We start from the raw sequence: 19936 nt of genomic DNA on the forward strand, positions 1-19936 counted from the left end.
CACTGGCAATGACTGCAAAAGAACATTCCTACAGTGGTGCGTTGCGGTGTGCCTTACCAAAAAGCACCTGTTGATATTTACATTTCTTATTTTTCATTAGGTGAAAAAAACACACTTCTTCCTGGGCTTATTTGCACTAAGCCATCACCATCTTTCAAGGGCTCGGCACCCTCGCTGACTTCTGCAACACTCATCTGACATCTACTAATGCAAAGGTATGCAAATACAAAGGGTAACTAAATATATACTCTCACAATTGTAGCTTTGCTTTTGGAGCAGAATACGGGATGTTTAGAGCTCAGATGAGCAATTTAAATTTCCCCATTGTCAACCAGGTCTTGAAACTTTGTTGTTTGAACCCAACCACTCCTGTCAACTAAAAACAAGTTTAAAGATAATTGAAGAACTTTACTATTTAAACAGCTATTGAAGCTGTTTGCCTCCTCATAATCACTCAAGAATTTCTTCACGTGGTTCTGATTTAAATCTAACCCTTTGCCCAGATATTGTGTTTTTAAAATGCCACTCAGGCTTGAAGCAGGAAGTTAAAAGAACAGCAGAAGAAATTGTTCATCAGTATACATGACTGAGCAAACATCAAGATAGGCACTCTCATACTTTGTGACTTTTTTGGATTTAATATTTAAACTGGCTTAAGTAGGTACAATTTCCCCATCAAAATTATAAGTATCTCCAAACTCCTGAAAAACTGACACACTGTATTTTTGGCAGGTCTGTAGTCACAGCAGCAAACTTCTAGGTCTCTTAAGATCTGTTCAACACTTTCTGTCTGCCAGCTTCTCGCTGCAAAACTTTATTATTTATCCAGCAGGTTGCACACTGTAGCCTGCTAGGTCAAACTTACACATTTTGAGTCATGAGGTTGGAGTTTGTTAAAAAAAAAAAAACATGAACAGATATTTTTTCTTAACAAACTTATAATTCTAAATTTCATAAAGGAAGGTGGCAGGGGCTGCTGTGACTGATAGCTAGGAAGGCCTCAGCAATGGGGCTTGCAAGGTGACAGAAAGAAAGCAAAATAGGTTTGTTCAGAGTAGCACCACCTCCCTCTGTGGTTCATGTGCACATCTACCTTATTCTGCATTTCTTACCCATTTAGTGACCCAGCCCTGCTCCAGCTTGCCTAGTATGAGGAAACTAGTGCCTAGTTCTGTCAAGAACAAGTACATTGGTGTGGCAGGAAGGGCAGTAAGCCATCTCTATCAGATTGCATTTACTTGATTTAAATTGTGCATTGAAACAGGAGTTTTGTGCTAACTTGGTAACAATGGTTAAATAAAACTCAAGATTTTATCTTCAAAACATCCTTTCTCTGGGGTATATTTGTTTTCAATCATGATCTGTTTCTCACAGGACGCTGTATCTTTACTTTATAGCCAAAACACACGGTAGGCAATGGAACAAGAGGCAAGTGCTGCTCTAACAGGCTGTGAAATACTTGCATTTAATATTTGCAGTTTTATAAGGACTCAAAATTAACAACTTCCTTAAAAAATAATCTTTCAATTAATCCTGTCTCCACATGATTGCGCTAGTATCAGAAGTGTTTCCTTTGTCCGGTTTGCAAGTATATCCACATTTAGAATCAGATTTTTAACATAAAACAACAGCAACTAAAGAGAACTGCAACACAAGTTAATTTTACTTATAAAAGCGTTTCCTCACAGCGGAGACATTTTAATAGGAATAACACAAAGGTGTGCAATATTTTAATGTAATCATGCATTAGTCAGAATATATACTAGCTAAACCATGACATGCAGCTTTTCAGTTTTTTGTTTTGTTTTTTATGTCTTCTGCTTAAGAGTCAACTATCTGAGACATGGAGAGTCTTAAATTTTAAGATTTGCCAAGATGCAAGTACAATACCTTAGGGGCACAAGGTCCTAACTCAACACTGGTATTTAGCACAGATGTCAGTAAGTGCACCACTACCACATGATGACCCATTCCGTGATTAGGAAGGAAAGAAAAAAGTCAGTACAGACACTTCAGCACTGAAAGGGCAAAAGGGTTTGCTGAAAAAGGTTTTCAGAGCGTACACAGGTTAACACACAGGGACACATTTTTGTCTAGGATTCCTGTAATACTCCACTGGTTCCAGACAAAATTCTCAGTTACAAATAGTATTTATCTGCCTTTCAAAATTACAGAAGCTTAAAGTCTGTACATTTTTCTTGACACATTCAAGTGAACCCTGTACACAACTGCAAGGTCATGGCATTTGTATCACTCTCTGCAGCCGTACAGGAAGAGTCACGCATATCAATACTATTTGATTTTTAAATGCTGGTCTTTAATTATCCTTACAGCAAGCTGCCACTGTACGGCAGTTATACTGCTCTACACAAAACAAGACATTTAAATGGAGCTACTGACAGTACAAGGTCATATTTTATATTTTTGATCAAACCGTTCCAGTTTTACAGCTCACAGTGGTGGGATATGAAAAGTGTGACTAAGATTCTATTTAAAAAATCAAATCTATATTAAAGATTTCCTATGATAAACAAAGCATTTTTTGTATTACATAAAAAACATATCCTAAGAAAAAGTGTTTTTTCTTTTGGCATCAATTTCATTTTGAAACCATTTATTAAAAATATTCACCAGTGCATCTGCTGCCCTCAGAACTTGAAGGCAGTATTTCACAAAACAAGTCCATACAATTATTTACATGTATTCACATCTTAGATTGCTCCATTTTCAATGCCTGATCCGTTAACTGGAGGCTCAACAATCAGTCTTGGTTCTATCAGCGCATCCCAACTTTCAGTTATCTGAAAGCAAAATACAGACTATAGTTAGCATGTACAAAGTATACAGGCAGATGCAGTTTTGTTCTACATTATGCTTTGTCTGGACTTGAACAGCAGCACTACTGATGACAGATCATAGATTCTTCCTGTGATTTGGTGATCTTAGTGAATCTCAGTCTTTCTTACTTGTGCATCAGGCAGGCTACCTCAAAGGAATAACCTTTTAAGAACTGATGCTCTATCTAGTCATGATATTGTTTGTTAGCCAAAACTAAAAGGTTACACTGTTTGATGACTGGTTTTGAATCTAGTTAATTGAAAACACATGCATGAAGTTCTCATCTTATAATCACGCACATTCTGTGATTCTTGCTAGAAAGGATCAAATATTTTTGCTTTCAATCAGATGCATTATTATAAAAGGCATCTCACTGAGATGAACAGTGTCATAAAGCAGGAAGTGCATCACCTACGCAAAAACCATGCAGCAGACTTCACACAAGATATGCACATACCTTTGTATCATGAGGAACAGCGTACTCTATCAGCTCAGCTCCATCTGCAGACTGGTAAACCAGATCAAATTTCCCTGGCTCTTTAGCAGCTTTAAAAAAAAAAAAAAAAAAAAAAAAAAACTTCTGAGTTAGCTATGAACAAAAAGCAAAAGGTTTACATTTTCACCATGTTTAGACAGCTAGTCAAGCACAGCTGTGCATTTTTTGTTTGTTTTGGTTTGTTTTGTTAGTTTTAAGTGATTAGTCTAAACTGCTGCAATAATTGAGGCTCCAGAGGTTCAGAGAACCACTTGAGCTGTGACATTACTCTGTATTTATGTTATGCTTTTCCACAACACAGTACCCACGCCTCACATTATTAATCCACTTGGTATGAACCCTCTTTAGCATCTTTTGAGTTTCAAACATATACCATATCAGCAATGTTTGTAACTAACAAAACTCTAAAGGAGAATTGAACTCTACACAACAAAATTAAGGTAATTATCTAGTAAAACTATGCATGAAAAAGGTTTGTCAACAATGTGCTGCCTAGATTTGAGAAAAACGCTCATATGATAATGATTCATTAATGCTGGTATAAATGTCAACTGCAGCACACACATACATATTTCTGGGTCTCTGAAGTGCACGTTGTCATTGTATGGACTCCGTTTCACATCCAGTGGAGACAGTGGCTTCACTGACTTCACAAATAACAGCATTAGGACCTAAAATGTTCTCTGGAATTCCATGTAATCTTTTTATTTTTTCAGGAAATGAAACAGCAATGGAAATGAGTTACTGGCTGGAGAAATTTCATTTTGCAAGCATGTATGAGCATGCTCTTCAAGACTAGCAAGCATGAGAACTTCTTGATTTAAATAGACTTTTTGGAGAGGAAGTTTGGAGGGGGGAGGAAGGTTGAGAAAGAACAGGAGGAAATTGGAAATGCTCATAGAACAGGAAATGTGCCTGAGACTAGTTATTTTTCAAGTGATGCACATGAGGTGTCCCAGGGTACATACGTTGGCTTGTTGAAGACGATAGGATCTCAAGCTCGATCTGTTTTTTATCAGCATTCCAACTGATTATTTTCCCCTCCTTTATAAGGCAACAAGAAAAGAATCTGATATGATACATCTCAGCACTGGATAACCATTCCATATTACAACCATTCTGATACTTGATCACAATTAGAAAAATTTAACAGACATATGCTTCTATCTCTACATACAAAATCTGCAAGGTATTAAAATTTAGCAATCTGCAGTTACAAGCATCAATAAAGTCATGATATTGTCACTGTCCTTGTAGTTTAAATCAGTACTTTCCAAGAAACCAAGTTATTTCAAGTAGGTACTAAATGTTACTTACACCAATATCAAGAATTTATCTTGACTTCATAGAGCAGTATACTTGAATACAGCTACATTTTTCTACTTGAAGGTCTGCTTTTCTGTCATCTCTAAAATACTAATGATCATTAATAACTTATTTAATAACAGCTTCACCTAGTTTTCAGCTAGCTTTGGGTTTTAGGTTTTAATTTTTACTGCTGCACAAGGAATCATCTGCAGACTCAACCAGGTGAGAAGAAAAATACTATACAACCTCAAAATGTTTAAGTCCTACCTCACCTATAATATTTTTTTCAGTGAGCTGGGGGGTGGCGGGGGAAGGAAAAACAATACCTTATAGTCTGAAATTTCAGGACTGTAATTTTCAGTTAGTTCCAAGCGCTGTTGAAAGAAACACAAATAAGTTACAACTTCTTATGATCCTTTAAGATGACACCTATACCCAGATATGGCTTCTTCAGCAAGAGGGAGGTGCAAGAACCAAGTCTCCTACTCCTAGATCCTGACACCTATCACGGTCCCAGGCAATCTTTCAGGACTCACTGCTCCAAAGGATTTCTGTTCAGGTCAGGCTGTGAAATGAGATCAAGGAGAAGGATCCAGTCTCATCAGCTCCAGTGATTTCATTTTTCTTTACTTTTTTATTTTGCGGTGAAGTATAATTATTTGTTATTTACAGCAATAATATTTTAGAAACACTATAGAGAGAAAAAACATAGGGATTCTTTTTTTTTTTTTTTTAATAACATCTAATTTTAACACTGACTTTCCTTGCACATAGGAGAGGGGTAACGCTTCTTTATGTCATTCTTATATTTAAACATAAACCTTAAAACCATCCTCAGGATAGAGAGAAACTTTGAGTAGGCAAAGCCTGAAAGATCAGTTATTTGTGAACTGATTGTGTGCCAAGTAAGGGAATCTTTGTACAGGTGTACATGGAAATTCACATGGAAACAACAGTGGAGACACTTCTGTGCTTGTGCTGTATAAATGTAGCGAGTCTAAAGAAATGCATTTAAGATACTGAATAATAGAATCATTTAGGTTGGAAGAGACCTAGGATTATCAAGTCCAACCACTATGTGGAATCTTAAAAAGAAAAAAAAAAAGGAAAAAAACAGGTTTTGTTTATTCTTTTTTGTGAAGGATTTTAACAAGAGCCAAGATTTTGCCCTTATGCCACTGGTGAGTACTGCTCGTCTCGATCCCATGATCTGCAACGGTTAGCCAGCACATACCAGCTCAAGAAAACTTTCAGATCTTTGAATATGAGAGTTTTATTACAGCAGTAATGCTGTAGTAATGCTCTGTTATCTGGGGAGATGGGAGGGCTGGCGCCGCCAGAGAATGGAAAAGCCTGGTGATGCAGATGATTCAAGCACTCTGCAAATACTCAAACTCCTCCTTCGCAGCTCTATCTAGCTTCAGGCCAGAATTACCTGGCTCTATTTGTATGCTCAAAACCTTTGTAAAAATGTAAGTCAGAAAAGAGTTTTTAGGGCCAAGAACAGAAACTGTAATATTTTCTATAGTATGGGAAACTATTAGGTTAGAAGGACAACAAGAGGAGTGAATGCTTTCAGAGCCTACAAACATTTGGAAGCAGTTTTACATTCTGAACCACTTATTGAAGTTTAAAAAAAAGTTTTGAAAAAAGAACAAGATTAAAATTAATTTATGAATTCTTAATCCTTATACTTTTAGAGTACCGGTCCCTGAACAATATGAGATCATATTCTAAAGTGTAAGATTTTCGTTGTCAGGACTACACCATTTGTATCATATCATGCAAAACTTAGAGCGGCCCAAATGAAGCAATTTTAGCCCAGTAATATTCAGTATTTCAAAAGTTCTTTACCTTAAAGGCAATTCTTTCTCCCACTTGTGGTGGGGCAGCTAGAAGAGGTAATACACTATAGTCTCTCTTGGGGACCTCCACGGCATTCTGTGAAACAAACAATAAACCCATTGATTTAATTACTGTTTTTATAAAAAGAGAAGAAAATGTTTGTGATGTAGGAATTGTAAGAAACTCTGAGAATAGTAAGGTACGTGTATGAGTGCTTTGAGATAGACAATACAATCTCTTAAGTATTGTTTCATAAACACGCCTTCAGGCTGCTAAACAGAAATACTGTAAACATCAGATTTGCTAAGTTAAGATCCATCACTAAGTTACGATCCATCAACCTTTATCCTACTTATTTATTTCTGCTTTTCTGAACTACTCTCACCCTATACGTTTTTTGTATAGTTAGATCTGCAAGAGAAAGGTGACCAATGACTGCATAAGTCACTCACCTGGACGAGAAAAGAAGTATTTGTCACAGCTTCATTTATTTGCCTCTGTTTCTGGCCTTCACTGCTGTAGTTATAGAAGAAGCCAGGGTTTTCTCCTCTCCCACGGCCTCGGCCCCTCATCATCCCACGAAACCCACGGCCCCTAGGTCCTCTCCAGAAGTTATCCTCTCCTGTTCCACGCCCCCTTCCACGACCTGGGCTGGCGACCGGTCCTTGAATACTGGTTGGCAACAGTTTAGTACTGTTTCTTACTATGGAATTACTCATTCCAGCATTTGCTGTGGGTTTTTTAATAACAAGTGTTTCTGAATCTGAACTGTCAGATTCTGAAGAGGAAGTCTTTGCTTTGGGAGCACTGGTGGTACTGGCTTTTACAGCTGCTACATTGTTAGGCAATGACTTTTCCTTTGTGGTACTGTCTTGTGCTGGTGCCACTTTCTCATCCTCTGTACTTGAGTCAGAATCCTCACTAGAGGACTGTGATTTTTTAGCAGTCTTACTAACTGCAGTCTTAGTGGAATTTTCAGCTTTAGATTTTACAGTCACTTTATTAGAAATAGCAGTTTTCACCTCAGAGTTTATAGCAGCTTGCGATTTGTCTCTGGGAAGTGTTGCCACTGCAGGTTTATGGGAAGATTTATTTTGCTTTATATTTAATTCACTGCTGTCGCTGTCAGATGACGTGCTGGAAGAATCTGAAGTTCCCACCCTCTTTTTCCTGGACTCTGTTGTCAATTTTTTGGTGTTATTTTTACCAGAATTTAAAGAAAAGCTGTCATTTTCCTGTTCTAAAGCCACCTTTGCTGCAGCGACCTTTGTGTGCTTTCCATCCTTTGTTTTTGTTGCCAACTGTTTCTCCCTCTCTGCTTTTTTAAGCTTTTTAGATCGGTCAGTAGGGCTCTCTTCCTTACCTTCTGTGAGTCTACTTCCACTAACTTCTTCCTTTCTTTTTCGCTTCTTGCGTTTCTTTTGAGAGTCCAAAATATCTAGACAGGTCTCTTCTCTACAAGAGGAATACTCAGGGTTGTGTTTATTCTTCTTCTTTTCCTTTTTATGCCTGTCATCTTCATTCCTAGACAATCCCTCCTCTTTCTGTTTTCGTTTATGCCTTTTTCTGCCTTTGTTTGGTGTATAGAAGAAGTCATCATCCGCCTCTTCACCATCACCATCCGCGAGTACCCCTTCCAGCTTCACTCTGCCGAAAAGCAGACAGACACCGGGGTGAGGCGTGCCTCACGGCACCCCGCAGGCCGCTGGGGCCCGCCCGGCCCCGTACCGTTATAACCCCTGCAGATGCTGGGGGCGACGGCGGCCCCAGCAGGCCCCTCAGGGACCCCCCGTGCAGGCTCCGTGCCCCCCCCCCCCCCCCCCCCCCCGGCCCTCCCTCCCCGCCCGTACCTCAGCGCGTCGTTGTCCCGCACCAGGCGGGCGCTCTCGGTGGGCGGCAGCAGCGCCCCCTCCAGGAAGAGGCTGAGGCGGGCCCGGCGGCTGAAGCCGAACCTGTGGCGGATGATGCTGACCAGGTCGGTGACGAGCCGCGCCTGGCCGGGCTCGAGCAGCAGCCAGCACAGCGCGCAGCCGGGGCTGCCCGGCGGCGGGTGGTCGAACAGCAGCCGCAGGCGGAGCGGGCCGCTGCCGCCGGGCGCCGCCATGTTGCGGCGGGAAGAGGAGGAGGAGGAGGAGGAGGAGGAGGAAGGGGAGGAGGAAGGGGAGGGGAGAGGAGGTCGGAGGGGCGGTGCAGCAGCCGCCCGCGTGACAGCGGCGGGAGGATGGCGCCGCGGCGGGCCGGGGCCGTGCTGGGGCTGGGGCTGGCGGCGCTGGCGGCAGGTACGGGGCACGGGGGGGTTTGGGGAGGGGACCTCGGTCCTGTGAGGGGACACCGAGCTGGGGACGTTCAGCCTGGGGAGGAGATTGGGAGGGGATCGAATCGATCTCTGCAAACACCTGAGGGACCATGGAAAGAGGACGGGGACAAACTCTTCTCCGTGGTGGCCAGTGACAGGACAAGGGGTGACGGGTGTAAAGGGAGCCACGGGAGGTTTCATCGCCACGGGAGGGAAAACTCTAAAGGGTTTGGGTGACGGAGCGCTGGAACAGGCTGCCCAGAAAGGTCGTGGGGTGTCTTTGTCTGGAGATACCCAAACACGCCTGGATGCCATCCTGTGCTCTAGGTGACCGTGCTAGGCAGGGGCTGGGCCAGGTGGCCCCCGGGGGTCCCTGCCCCCCACAGCCCCTCAGTGGCTCTGTGACAGTCCTGTCCCAGCGGCTGCCCGGTGCTGTGCCCGCAGCAGCTGCGCTGTCAGGCGCTGGGAAGCGAGCGCCTAATTGCACGCCTAACCGCATTCACTGGTGGTAAATCAGCCACGGGGGTGTAAGTATGATTCTTACAGTAATTTCTTTAATGGAAGCGCCTCTAATTATCACACCCAAGATTGAAATGTAATGTTGTGGAACAAATGTGGTAGAATGCCTGCAGCTGAAGCTTTTGGACTTAGCTGTTTGTTTGTTTTTTTTATTCAATGTTTGTTTGTCTTACCCCCAAGGTGTGGTGCTGAAGCAACCCCAAGAACCCAAAGAGCTGTGGGGATATGTGCAAGTCCGAAGTAAAGCCCACATGTTCTGGTGGCTCTACTACTCGAACAACCCAACCAAGGACTTCACAGAGCTACCTCTCATCATGTGGCTTCAGGTAAGGCTTGGTAAAGACACTTAGACAAGAACTTTTTCCATCTGTGCCTGGTTCAATGTGGTAAGTACTTTACAGCTCGACAGAAATAGTGTTCAAAGCTGTCTGATTCTAATACTTCACCTTGTGAAGGAAGTGTTCGGGTTAGCAAGAAATAATGAAAATGTCATTCCGCGGTTGTGCGGTGCCCTCGACTACTCGTCGAGTTAAACTGCAGAAGTAGCAGCTGTTCTTATCTTTCAAGCAACGTTAGTGCTTTTTGTGCCAGACATGACAAGTACTTAGAAGCGTCACAGCACCTTTCCTGAGGAGTTTACAGCCTAAATGATGTTCAGAGGGAGAGTAGACGAAACAATCAGAGATGTAGGATAATTGCTGTATGGAAACAAGTCAGAGAGACTGTGATTGTTTTAGAGATTGGTCCCATTCAATCACAATTGATAAAAGTCAGTGATGTGTGTTCCACATTCACTTCCAGTATTACATTTCAGAAATTAATGGTGAATATAATCACTTTTGGTCCTTTCCCTTCCGTGTTATTTTTTCAGAGTGAAATGCATGTACATGCTGAGAAAAAAATAATGACTTGCAAACCTCTGTTTTTAGCTATTTTTTTGCATTAGATATTAAGGGAATAAGGGGAAAGGTTTTCAAACAGCACTCATAGCATGCAACTTATTAGATGCTTTCACAACTGGGTGATTGCTTCTCTGTTCAGAAATAGCTTGTGTACGCATAATGAAAGACAATGAGGAAGAGAGCCTTCTTTGCAAGTTAACATGTAGGGCAAAGGGTGCTTCTTTAAACATGAGATACATTGTTGTGCTTAGGGGGTTGCTTTTGTTCTCCTGTCTCTCATGTCTCTACCATGCTGCCTTCTAATTTACTTGTCATTTGCTGTTTCCCCTTAGGGAGGTCCAGGAGCTTCAGGCTGCGGATTTGGGAACTTTGAAGAGATTGGTCCGTTAGACAAAGAAATGAAACCAAGAAATACAACCTGGGTATAGTGGAGAGTTCAGCTTCTAATAATTGATTGAAAAATGTTTGTTGCTTGTGTAGGCAAAAGATTGCTAGACAAAAGCACACACAGAACAATTTTAATTTAAAATTAAATAGAACTATGATACTTCATCTTAAAATGGTGTGGTTAATAAAAATGGCTTATATGAATAGCCTTGTTAAGAACTGAAGAATTGTCCTGTTAATTTGATTTGATGGAATATGGCTGGGCTTCCATGAATCTGTGAATTGCACGTCTGAGGAAACAGAGAGCAGGGAAATTCTAGAGGATGTTATTTCCAATTGTTGCTTCATTGCATACACTCATGAAGGCTTTTCTGGGTGGCTGGCAACGTATAACTGAGGGATCATAATTACAAGTCCAGGATGACCTTCAAGGGAAACCAGCTGTAGTGTAATTATAGCTGCCTATGAAGGTTTATTCAACAGAACATATTTGTGCTGTGAGTCAACCAATAGCCTTAACTACTCTGGAGATCCCTAGATCACATGGATGATCTGCCCTTGAATGACTGGGATTTTTGGGTGCCTTTCCTGTTACAGACTGGGAAATGGAAAGACTTCATGTTGTATCTCTTCATGAGCTGTACTGCTTTGAGCCGTCCTATCTATCTCTGTGCTGATCTATTGATTTTTACGTATACACTTGTAACTATACAAATTGGCACTATTCAATAGAATATTTGACATCTGACAGACAAAAGTCCCACCTGTACCATTCCCTGTGTTGGACTTGTACCTAATTTTTCGTCAGGTTCTTTCAGGGTCAGGGATACGGTGACTGTTAGACTTCTGTGCATTAAAAACATAGTTTACAGTAATGGCACTCTGCTGGACTGTTAGCTGAACTGAGATTTCATAGAAACTTGCTTTCCGCTTATACAGTTGCAGGCAGCCAGTATCTTGTTTGTGGATAATCCTGTTGGCACTGGATTCAGTTATGTGGATGACTGCAGCTTGTTTGCCAAAAACCTTACCACAGTAGTCTCTGATATGATGGTTTTTCTTAGAGATTTTTTCACGCATAGAACAGAATTCCAGGTAAGTGATTTGAATTATTGACTAGAATCCTATTTTTATTTGATTTTTAAATAGCTCTCAAAAGGAATTGGTGAACAGGAAGCATCTGCTACTAGGTAGCCTGCAGCTGGGGGAGGCGCTGCAGGTATAACCACTGCCTCTGATTTTTCACAATTTATAACTGGTACCTTGAATTTCTGTCTTTGGCACCAGCTAGGTAATCAAAAGGGTGTGTTGTTTTCTATTGTGACCTGAGAAGCATGTAGGAACATGACCATTCCTAGTTCCAAAATACTGAAGTGCCCACTTCAAAACTCCTGATAATTACACCAGTAGGTTGTGGAAATCTTATCTGCAACTTAGAATCAAAAATTTCCAGTGTTGGATAGTGAGAAGTGACAAGCCAGCTCCTGGGTTCTGTGGGATGTGAAAGAGGGTTGGAGGTATGTTCTGCCCTCTGTCTAACGGGTTCATTGTGTGGTTTCTCTCTCCAGACCATCCCATTCTACATATTTTCTGAATCTTACGGAGGTAAAATGGCTGCTGGCATTGCCTTAGCGCTTCATGAGGTAAGTAGTTGGGACGTAGTTCACTTTTCACTTTAAAATGTGGTATTCTACAAATACTAGTATTTCCTGGAATACGCTGTGCCTCTTGCCTAAGTCAGGCCAATAACCCATTATTGTTTTTCACATAAAGAAAACTGGTTCTAGAGTCGTGAATTTCTTATTAAAAGAAGGCTTGTTTTTATTTTTCCTCTTATCACTAAGGCTGTTCAAAAAGGAAGTATAAAGTGCAATTTTGTTGGGACTGCTCTTGGAGACTCATGGATTTCTCCTCTGGGTACGTTTAAAATCATTTCATGGGTATCTAGTCAAAAATGCCAGCCCTGCCTTAAGGCAATTAGATCTCTAGTGAGTCTGGTATATCAAATCACTAAAAATAAATACTTTAGTATTGCGATCTGTGATTGAATGTATCTTTAGAATATATCTAAGTCATGAACAGTCTGAGAGCAAAGTCAGTGAGAAGCACACTTGCATTTTTAGTGAGGTGGTGGTGAAATGTCCTTACAAATCTCTACAGTGTCGGTGGTGTTTTGATAAGAGTACTGCACATAAAATGTGGCCACTAGATGATCCACAAGGTTGCAACTGAAGTTGTCTCCCTGTTTTCACAAGGAGACCTTGTGCTAGGGAACTGATGTGCTTGACGACCTGGAGAAGATAGGGTGTGTGTCTGGTGAAGGCCAAAAAAAGAAAAGGATTCTTGGTCTTCAGTACGATTTGCAAGGGTAGTCTCCACAGATTCTCTGTGACATGGGACAGTATCAAGCCAACTCCTACCTGTCTTAGAAGGATCATCTGATCCTTTGAACCTTATAAATTATGTTAGAAAACAGAGATGTTCTACTACTTTTTTTTCCCTGTAATATTTGGAAGTAGATCAGTTTAGACTATGCCTAGACTTTGTCCATTCTCTCCCCATGCTGTAGCAATGTGCTGCAGTGCTGGGGTGAAAACGCTTTGGTAAGGACATGTCTGTTTAAATAAATTTCGCCAATTAATGTTTATGGCATTGAATTAGTCTTAGTGGTTCTCAAGATTTGTAAAGAACCTGCTCTGTGGCACGTAAGCTTCAGACTAAAGTGAGCAAACAGTAATTCTTCACTGAGTAACTTATCTCTGTATTGTTTTTGTCATGACCATTTTTGCTACAATAAAGGAAAAGTAAAGGAAATCATATGGCAAAAATGTAGATGTTTGAAATCTGTTCTATTTCTTTAGATTCTGTGCTGTCTTGGGGGCCCTATCTTTATAGCACCGTAAGTACCTTAAACTCTTGGTCTTCTGAGAACTTGTACTACCATATAGTATAAATGGAGGTTGATTTTAAGGTTAGCTCTTAATGAGTATAAAATCTCTCATGCATGGAGACTGTTAATGAGAACCTAATGTGGAATTATAATTAAAGCTGTCCTACTGCATTTCTCTTCTAGTCTCTCCTTGATGATCACGGTCTAGCAGAGGTGACTGCTGTTGCTAAAGAAATAATGGATGCAATAAATAAAAATCAATATGGACTGGCCACTGAACTCTGGAGCAAGGCTGAAGGTGTCATTGAAGAGGTAAGATCTTTGAGCAGCATTAATAAATAGCTGGTGCATGGGGGAGCGCCCAATGCCAGGTTTTCCTTTCTATGAGCACTGTCTTGGTGTGCATCCCCCAACCCCTGACCAGTCGCTTCCACCAGTATGTGTTTTATGATACTGCTGGTGTAAAAGAGCTGTTTGTTCGCTGTGCACTGCTGTGTGATTATAAGAGGCAGTGGGAAGAGCAATCCTCATGGGCTTGCAGTATTGCATAAAGGTGTCGACGTGCCACATCATTTAAATAGATGCCTAATTTTTAGCATGCCACTAATCCCATTGATTTCTGTAGAAGCCATGTTCAACTTGAATGAGCTACGTCTCCTTGAAAGCTTTGTTTTGACTGTTGAAAACTGCATCCAGTAAGGCACGCATTTCAAGTTTAAATCTTCTATTTAAAAAAGTACAATAGGAGCATAAGATGGAAAGGAACGTCAAATTATATTCTGTTACTGTGGGTAAATGCATCTTACTACTTAACAAGTTCAAGCTTAAAAACTAGGTAAAATTTTGTTCTCATTTTTTCTGTTGAAGGGTTGCTCCAAAATTTCAATCTTTCTTGTATTTGTAGTTTTAGGACAAGTAAAATTATGGCTTCCTCAAATTGAAAGACTAATCTTGAGCTGCTTCCCCCCCTCTTTCTTTCTCAGTGCTTTGCACATAGTTGGTTTCACTTCTTACTCCTTGGTAGAAACTTGTGGTTCCCATTTTGCCTTTCTGTTCAAAGATGTTTGTCTTTCCCTTCCAGCTCTGATATCTCTGTAAGGGTGCAGGCATTTCAGTTCCAGTAGGGTGGCTGTTGTGAGTTCATTCCTAACCTGTGCCTCATAACTTTTAAGATTTGACAATTAAGTAAAGGGGAGCTTCAAGAATCTTGAGTAACTTCTGTAATGGCAACAGTGATCACACTTATCCTTTGGATGTAGTCAGTCTACTATCTGCATCAGAGCTGTCATTTAATGATTCTCAGACTTGTCTAGGTGTCAGCAGTTCCAAAAGAGGGATGATGGATACCTATCACCACTGTCTTGAGGAGGCATTTGGAATGTTGAAGGGTTTTAGGTTGGGAGGATATTGAGCAAGAGTTCAGCATTGGGCTAGATTGGACTAGCAGAACAGGGCATTTGAAAGTATCACTTGTAACTATCTCTGTAATGAGTTATGAGAATCTGCAGTCATTTGCAGGCTGTAGGGCTTTCTGTAGCTTCACACCTTTTTTTAGAGAAGTAGCATCTCTGGCACAAACCACACGTGAACAACAGAGACTTGAGAAAACTCTACCATTCTAAAAGCAAATGTAGAACCAAAGTTTTTCCATAAATAACTTCCTGATATGTAGACAAGTGGCAGGTTACGGGGTCCTTTATTTAGGCCTTACCTCTTCTTTTCAGAAGGAATTCTGTTCCTCAGATCTGAGAAATGTTTCAGTAACACTGTTACAAAAGCTATCTTGTGTTTTCAGAACACAGACAATGTGAACTTTTATAACATCATGACTAAGGAAGTTCCAGAAATGAAAGCAAATGAACAAGAAAATCTTCATCTCAGTAAGTCGTATTTAAGTACTTGAGCTTCTGAGGCTCTGGTTGCATTCACATACCATCAACTCCGATAGTGGGAACAGCATCAGTTTAGCATGTCCTTAAAATGGGACTGGCAGATCCAAAGGATATTCTCCTGAGCAGAACTTGATTGCTCTTGCATAAATAGGGATGAATAGGAATGCGGAGCAACCCCTCTATAGAGTACATCTCCACCTACACATTCTGCACAGATTACTCCAAGGAAGTAGCATAATTGCAACACAAGTTTTATGACCTTTAAGTTACTTCCTGTTAATGCCTTTCATTTGTCTTCAAGCTAGGATACAAAAATGTCCCATTCACGTAAACATTCTGATTAGACTCTCTGGCTTCATGGTGCTTATGCATCTGTGTGAAAATAAGCACATGTACAGAGTTTCTTTCAAGCTCTTTTGCTCTTGGCTTCAGCAGGGAAGGTGAACAGCACAGTCAACTCCCTAGAGTAAAGCATTACAACTCTAAAATAACTGGTCTGCTGAGGAGAAGAAACTGTGCCAAGTGGCTAAAGCAGAAGCTGAAAAAGTACTGTGTTAGCCAAAAGCAGGAATGGATGGTTGGGCTCTTCCTGTTTTATCCCATGACCTAAATAAGGGTTGAATTCAGGGGGTTCTATTAAAAGTAAACAAATTGTTCTTCATGGTGGTACATTTTCACTAGAAGAGTTTGATGGCTGTGACTGTAACACTGAAAATTGCCATCTGTGCAGGATGGCTGTCTTAAATGTGCAACTACTCAAAGCATTTTTTTCTCTTTTCCAGTTAGACTTTACCAACGCCATGTCAAAAATATGCATAAGAACAGCCTAAATGAATTGATGAATGGACCCATCAGAAAGAAGCTAAAAATTATTCCTGACTGTGTGAAATGGGGAGGTACTTTCCTATCTTCTAGTGTGGATCTAATGAATATATTATTGCCTTCCACTGTATTAAAGTCCAAAGGAGGAAATTTTATGGTCGTAAGCAGTCACATTAAATTTTCATTGTCCTTCATCCTAAGAAGAGGACTTACTCTCACAAATGAAAATGTAACGGGCAAACCAGTGATAGCAGATATGGTTCTGGTTCTGCTGCTTGTATCTGTCTTTAGCCAAGCAGCTAAGAGTTCATGGGTGAAAGATGATCTCCCGTGTCTCAGCATCTGATATTTGTCCTCGCAGCCTTGCTGAAAGAATTTCTGTCAGTTTTTCTTTGCCAGAAGGATGGTATCATGAACTGCTGCATGGCATGGAGGAGAGAGGGAAAAAAACAGGAAGGAAAAGTAAAAAGGAATGATGCCAGCACCCTGTAATATGTGTAATAGGAGCCAGAAACAACAGTACTGTGTTAGCTCCAGTGGGAGTGTGGCTGCTTTCTGGTTCTCTTTAGTTCCTCAGACTGATAAATCACAGGCTGATACTTTGTGCTAGGGCTGGATTTTATGCAGCTATGAACTGTGTTTTGAGACCCCTGGCCGGTTTTTTCTGTCCCAGCTTGGAGATGTCATCATTCATCAGTTAAAATTTGTCTCCTTGCTGGTTCTAACCAGGTCAGTCCACAAAAGTCTTCGAGAACATGGCTGAGGACTTCATGAGACCTGTCATTGACATTGTTGATCAGCTTTTAGCAGCCAACGTCAATGTTACAGTCTATAATGGGCAGCTGGATCTCATTGTTGACACCATGGGTAAGTAAGGGACTTTGTGACTGAGGTCGGGAACAGAACAGGTGATGAACAGAACGTGTCATCACAAGTAACACTGATACCTGGATGTCTTCTGCAAACCTCCTATCTAACTTGCAGTGCTTAAATACTTCAGTCATAAATGAGCAGCTCTTATGTTTTGCTTACACCCCTGTGAGAGAGGCAATTTCCTTACTTCCATTATAGTGTTGGGAAATGGATATGCAACATCAGTACTTTCTTGTTTCAATGAAGCCCATAAGCAGGTAGCTAATAACCCACTGAATTATTCTGGATAGATGTGTGTATATAAGTACAGTTTTTCATAAATGAAGAATGAAAATAGATTAATAAATATTTGGAGATTGTCCTCTCCTCTCCTGCTCAGCCCTGAAAATCCTGTCCTGTGGAGCAAAGGCTATATCCTGCTACAGATTGATGCAGAACACGGGTCAGCCTTCACTGAGCAGCCTGCAGCAGAGAACATGGTGCCAGATAAGATGCAATGAGGGTGTTGGTAATTAGTCCGTGAGGGTGCAGTTGAAGCATGGTCGCACCTGCTGCTCAGTAATGTTTTTAGGCACCTGCACATTTTGGCAGGGCTTTGTCCCTCGCTGCTTGCAAGATGCAGGCTTGATGAAGTGGCAGTGCGGGAGCCAGGCCAAGTGTTGCTGGAATGCCTTGTGCTGCCCGTGCTCTCTTCCATTCGCCTTTTCTATTGATGCAGATAATCTGCAGCTACAGGCTGCATAAACATCTTTTTGTGTTGTGAATGGCTTTATTCTTTCTCTGCCCACTTAGATATTCACGTGCCCTTCATGAACAACATAACAATCAATATGTCAGAAAACAGAGTATTTAGGCTGTCAAAACAGATTAGCAGTTAGTGGTGCTTCATTTTATCATATTTTGAGCTAAAATTTAGCCGCAGTTCATGTGTAAATTCTTCCAGTAGCTCAGAGGTAGGCTAAAGATAAGCCTTTTTCCCCCTTGGTGTCCTGGAATCGGTCTTTTTGCTGTCTCAACTTCCACCTTCTCTAGCAGGGATCTGAAAACAGAGAGTCTTTCTTAGGCTCTTCTTGCTGAGTGACTGTAACAAAGAAGCAGTAACCCATGTGGCAAGTGTCTCTTTGGATTTCCAAGAGGGGACTGATTCTCCTCCATGGCAGGACATTCAAGGTGTTTGAGCAATACGTGTCAGAATTGGTAGGGCTGCAGAGCCTGTAAGAGGTGCGTGTTCCACTTGTCTACCCAAACCTGCCTATTGCTAGTGTTGAGCATAGAGATGAAGGCTTATGAAAAAATCCAGCTGTTGCTGGGACCACAGCTGGACTGGGAGGGAGTCCAGCAGTGGATTGGTACCTAGAAGCTGGAAGATTTCCTCCAGTGAACTAAAAAAAGTCACCATAACTCCATTTCACATACGTTTTCACTGTTTGCTTTTTCCCTTCTCTCTCCATTGGTTTGTTTCTGCTTGTCCTGAATTGTTTGCAGCCTTGGTCATTGCTCTAGGCATAGCAAAATTGTTTTTAGAATATGAGCGCATGGAAACATTCTGTTAATTCTCGTGTCTCTAACAGGCCAGGAGGCATGGATCCGGAAACTGAAATGGCCCAGTTTGGACCAGTTCAGCCAACAGAGGTGGAAGGCACTTTATGTGTCTCCAGAATCCACTGAGACAGCTGCTTTCCACAAGGCCTATGAGAACTTTGCTTTCTTCTGGATTCTTAAGGCTGGGCACATGGTAAATAACAGACCTATTGGGATAGGATGCACGGCTACCTGCAAGGAAACTGAGCATGCATGTATTCTCGCTCCCTGCTTCTTTACAGCAGCTGCTTATCATGTGCTCTCATTTCCATGCTAGGTACCGTCTGATCAAGGAGAGATGGCACTGAAAATGGTCAGGATGGTGACCCAACAGAAGCACTAGGGAAGGGGCGGCCAGCTGGTATGGCCTCCTGCTGAACGCTGTGTTCCTGCAGAATGTGAGTCCAGAACAAATAAGCTGCAGCAGGAACAACTGGTCCTTGGACACATAGCTTCTCTGATCTTGATGATGTGTGAAAGCATTTATGAAAAGACATATTTCTCCTTGAATAAGTTGTTTCTTTTGAATTAGAAAGATGTGATTTGCTGCCTTAGTACTGTTTGTAATGACTCTTCCAGGAGGAACTCCTCTGTCATAAACAACTAGCAATAAGCCTTTGCCTTTGTCTTGGAAGGATTTTGTGCTTTTGTAAAAAAGCTGCCCTACCCCAAATGTTCTCTTGTCTGTTCACAGACCAAGACTAAAACTGATTTGCATCCTGATGGATTAGTTGTTTGTTCCTTTCAAAGAGCAAGCCTTTTTCATGAGGCTGTGGAATGTTCCTTCCTTTGTCCTCAGGTCTCTGCTTGAGCCACCTGGCTGGATTAGAAGCTGAAGACACGAAGATGGCCAGGATAGAAGACCTGCATAAGAGGGTCTACAGTCCATCATCTCAGTGAGATGAGACGCCTGAGTTAGGATCCAAAATTCCTCAGGCTTCCACCACCCCCCTCTAGAGGAGGATTTGACCTCTTTCATCTGGCCATTTGTCGTTTTCATTCTCTTTTAATGACTCAAGTTTTTTTCCTTGGCTTTAACATCTAAAGCACATCCAGCAAAAATTCCCGCTGGAATTCAATTCAGACCCTGTTAATACCATCTTGTACAGAAGAGAGTCCTAATGAACTGAACCCTCCTACAAGCTTTTGAGCATAGGCTAGACAGTGAAAAGCAGAATGTCACTAGAACAGTAATAGCATAATTCTGAAAGGTAATAGTTTTTTTAAAAAGGCTATACAAATTAGAACCAATATCTTTACTGCATTTTCTAGATATCTTTTTTTTAA

The 19936-nt window shown here is 41.3% G+C and overlaps 2 protein-coding genes across 3 annotated transcripts; one reads left to right on the plus strand and one right to left on the minus strand.

Annotated features, from left to right (window-relative positions):
* Nucleotides 1–116: 116 nt before the first annotated feature.
* Nucleotides 117–19372, plus strand: SCPEP1 (serine carboxypeptidase 1). Of its 2 annotated transcripts, none has more exons than XM_066980118.1 (13): nucleotides 117–215; nucleotides 9483–9628; nucleotides 10537–10626; nucleotides 11531–11686; nucleotides 12160–12234; nucleotides 12436–12508; nucleotides 13453–13490; nucleotides 13665–13793; nucleotides 15277–15361; nucleotides 16156–16269; nucleotides 16925–17062; nucleotides 18640–18803; nucleotides 18927–19372. In XM_066980118.1, exons 2-13 carry the CDS (start codon nucleotides 9554–9556, stop codon nucleotides 18990–18992), a joined length of 1203 nt encoding a protein of 400 aa, XP_066836219.1. In that variant the 5' UTR covers nucleotides 117–215; nucleotides 9483–9553; the 3' UTR covers nucleotides 18993–19372. The 2 variants fall into 2 exon arrangements, with proteins under 2 accessions (XP_066836219.1, XP_047920217.2); XM_048064260.2 differs by lacking the exon at nucleotides 117–215 and adding an exon at nucleotides 8626–8766.
* Nucleotides 1636–8621, minus strand: COIL (coilin). Its single transcript, XM_048064257.2, has 7 exons — nucleotides 8338–8621; nucleotides 6940–8134; nucleotides 6497–6583; nucleotides 4969–5016; nucleotides 4303–4378; nucleotides 3296–3384; nucleotides 1636–2801 (listed from the first exon to the last, which is right to left on the minus strand). Exons 1-7 carry the CDS (start codon nucleotides 8589–8591, stop codon nucleotides 2712–2714), a joined length of 1839 nt encoding a protein of 612 aa, XP_047920214.2. The 5' UTR covers nucleotides 8592–8621; the 3' UTR covers nucleotides 1636–2711.
* Nucleotides 19373–19936: the final 564 nt, after the last annotated feature.

The sequence above is a fragment of the Anser cygnoides genome, chromosome 19, assembly GCF_040182565.1.
Source record: "Anser cygnoides isolate HZ-2024a breed goose chromosome 19, Taihu_goose_T2T_genome, whole genome shotgun sequence".
In the NCBI taxonomy this organism is placed as follows: domain Eukaryota; kingdom Metazoa; phylum Chordata; class Aves; order Anseriformes; family Anatidae; genus Anser; species Anser cygnoides.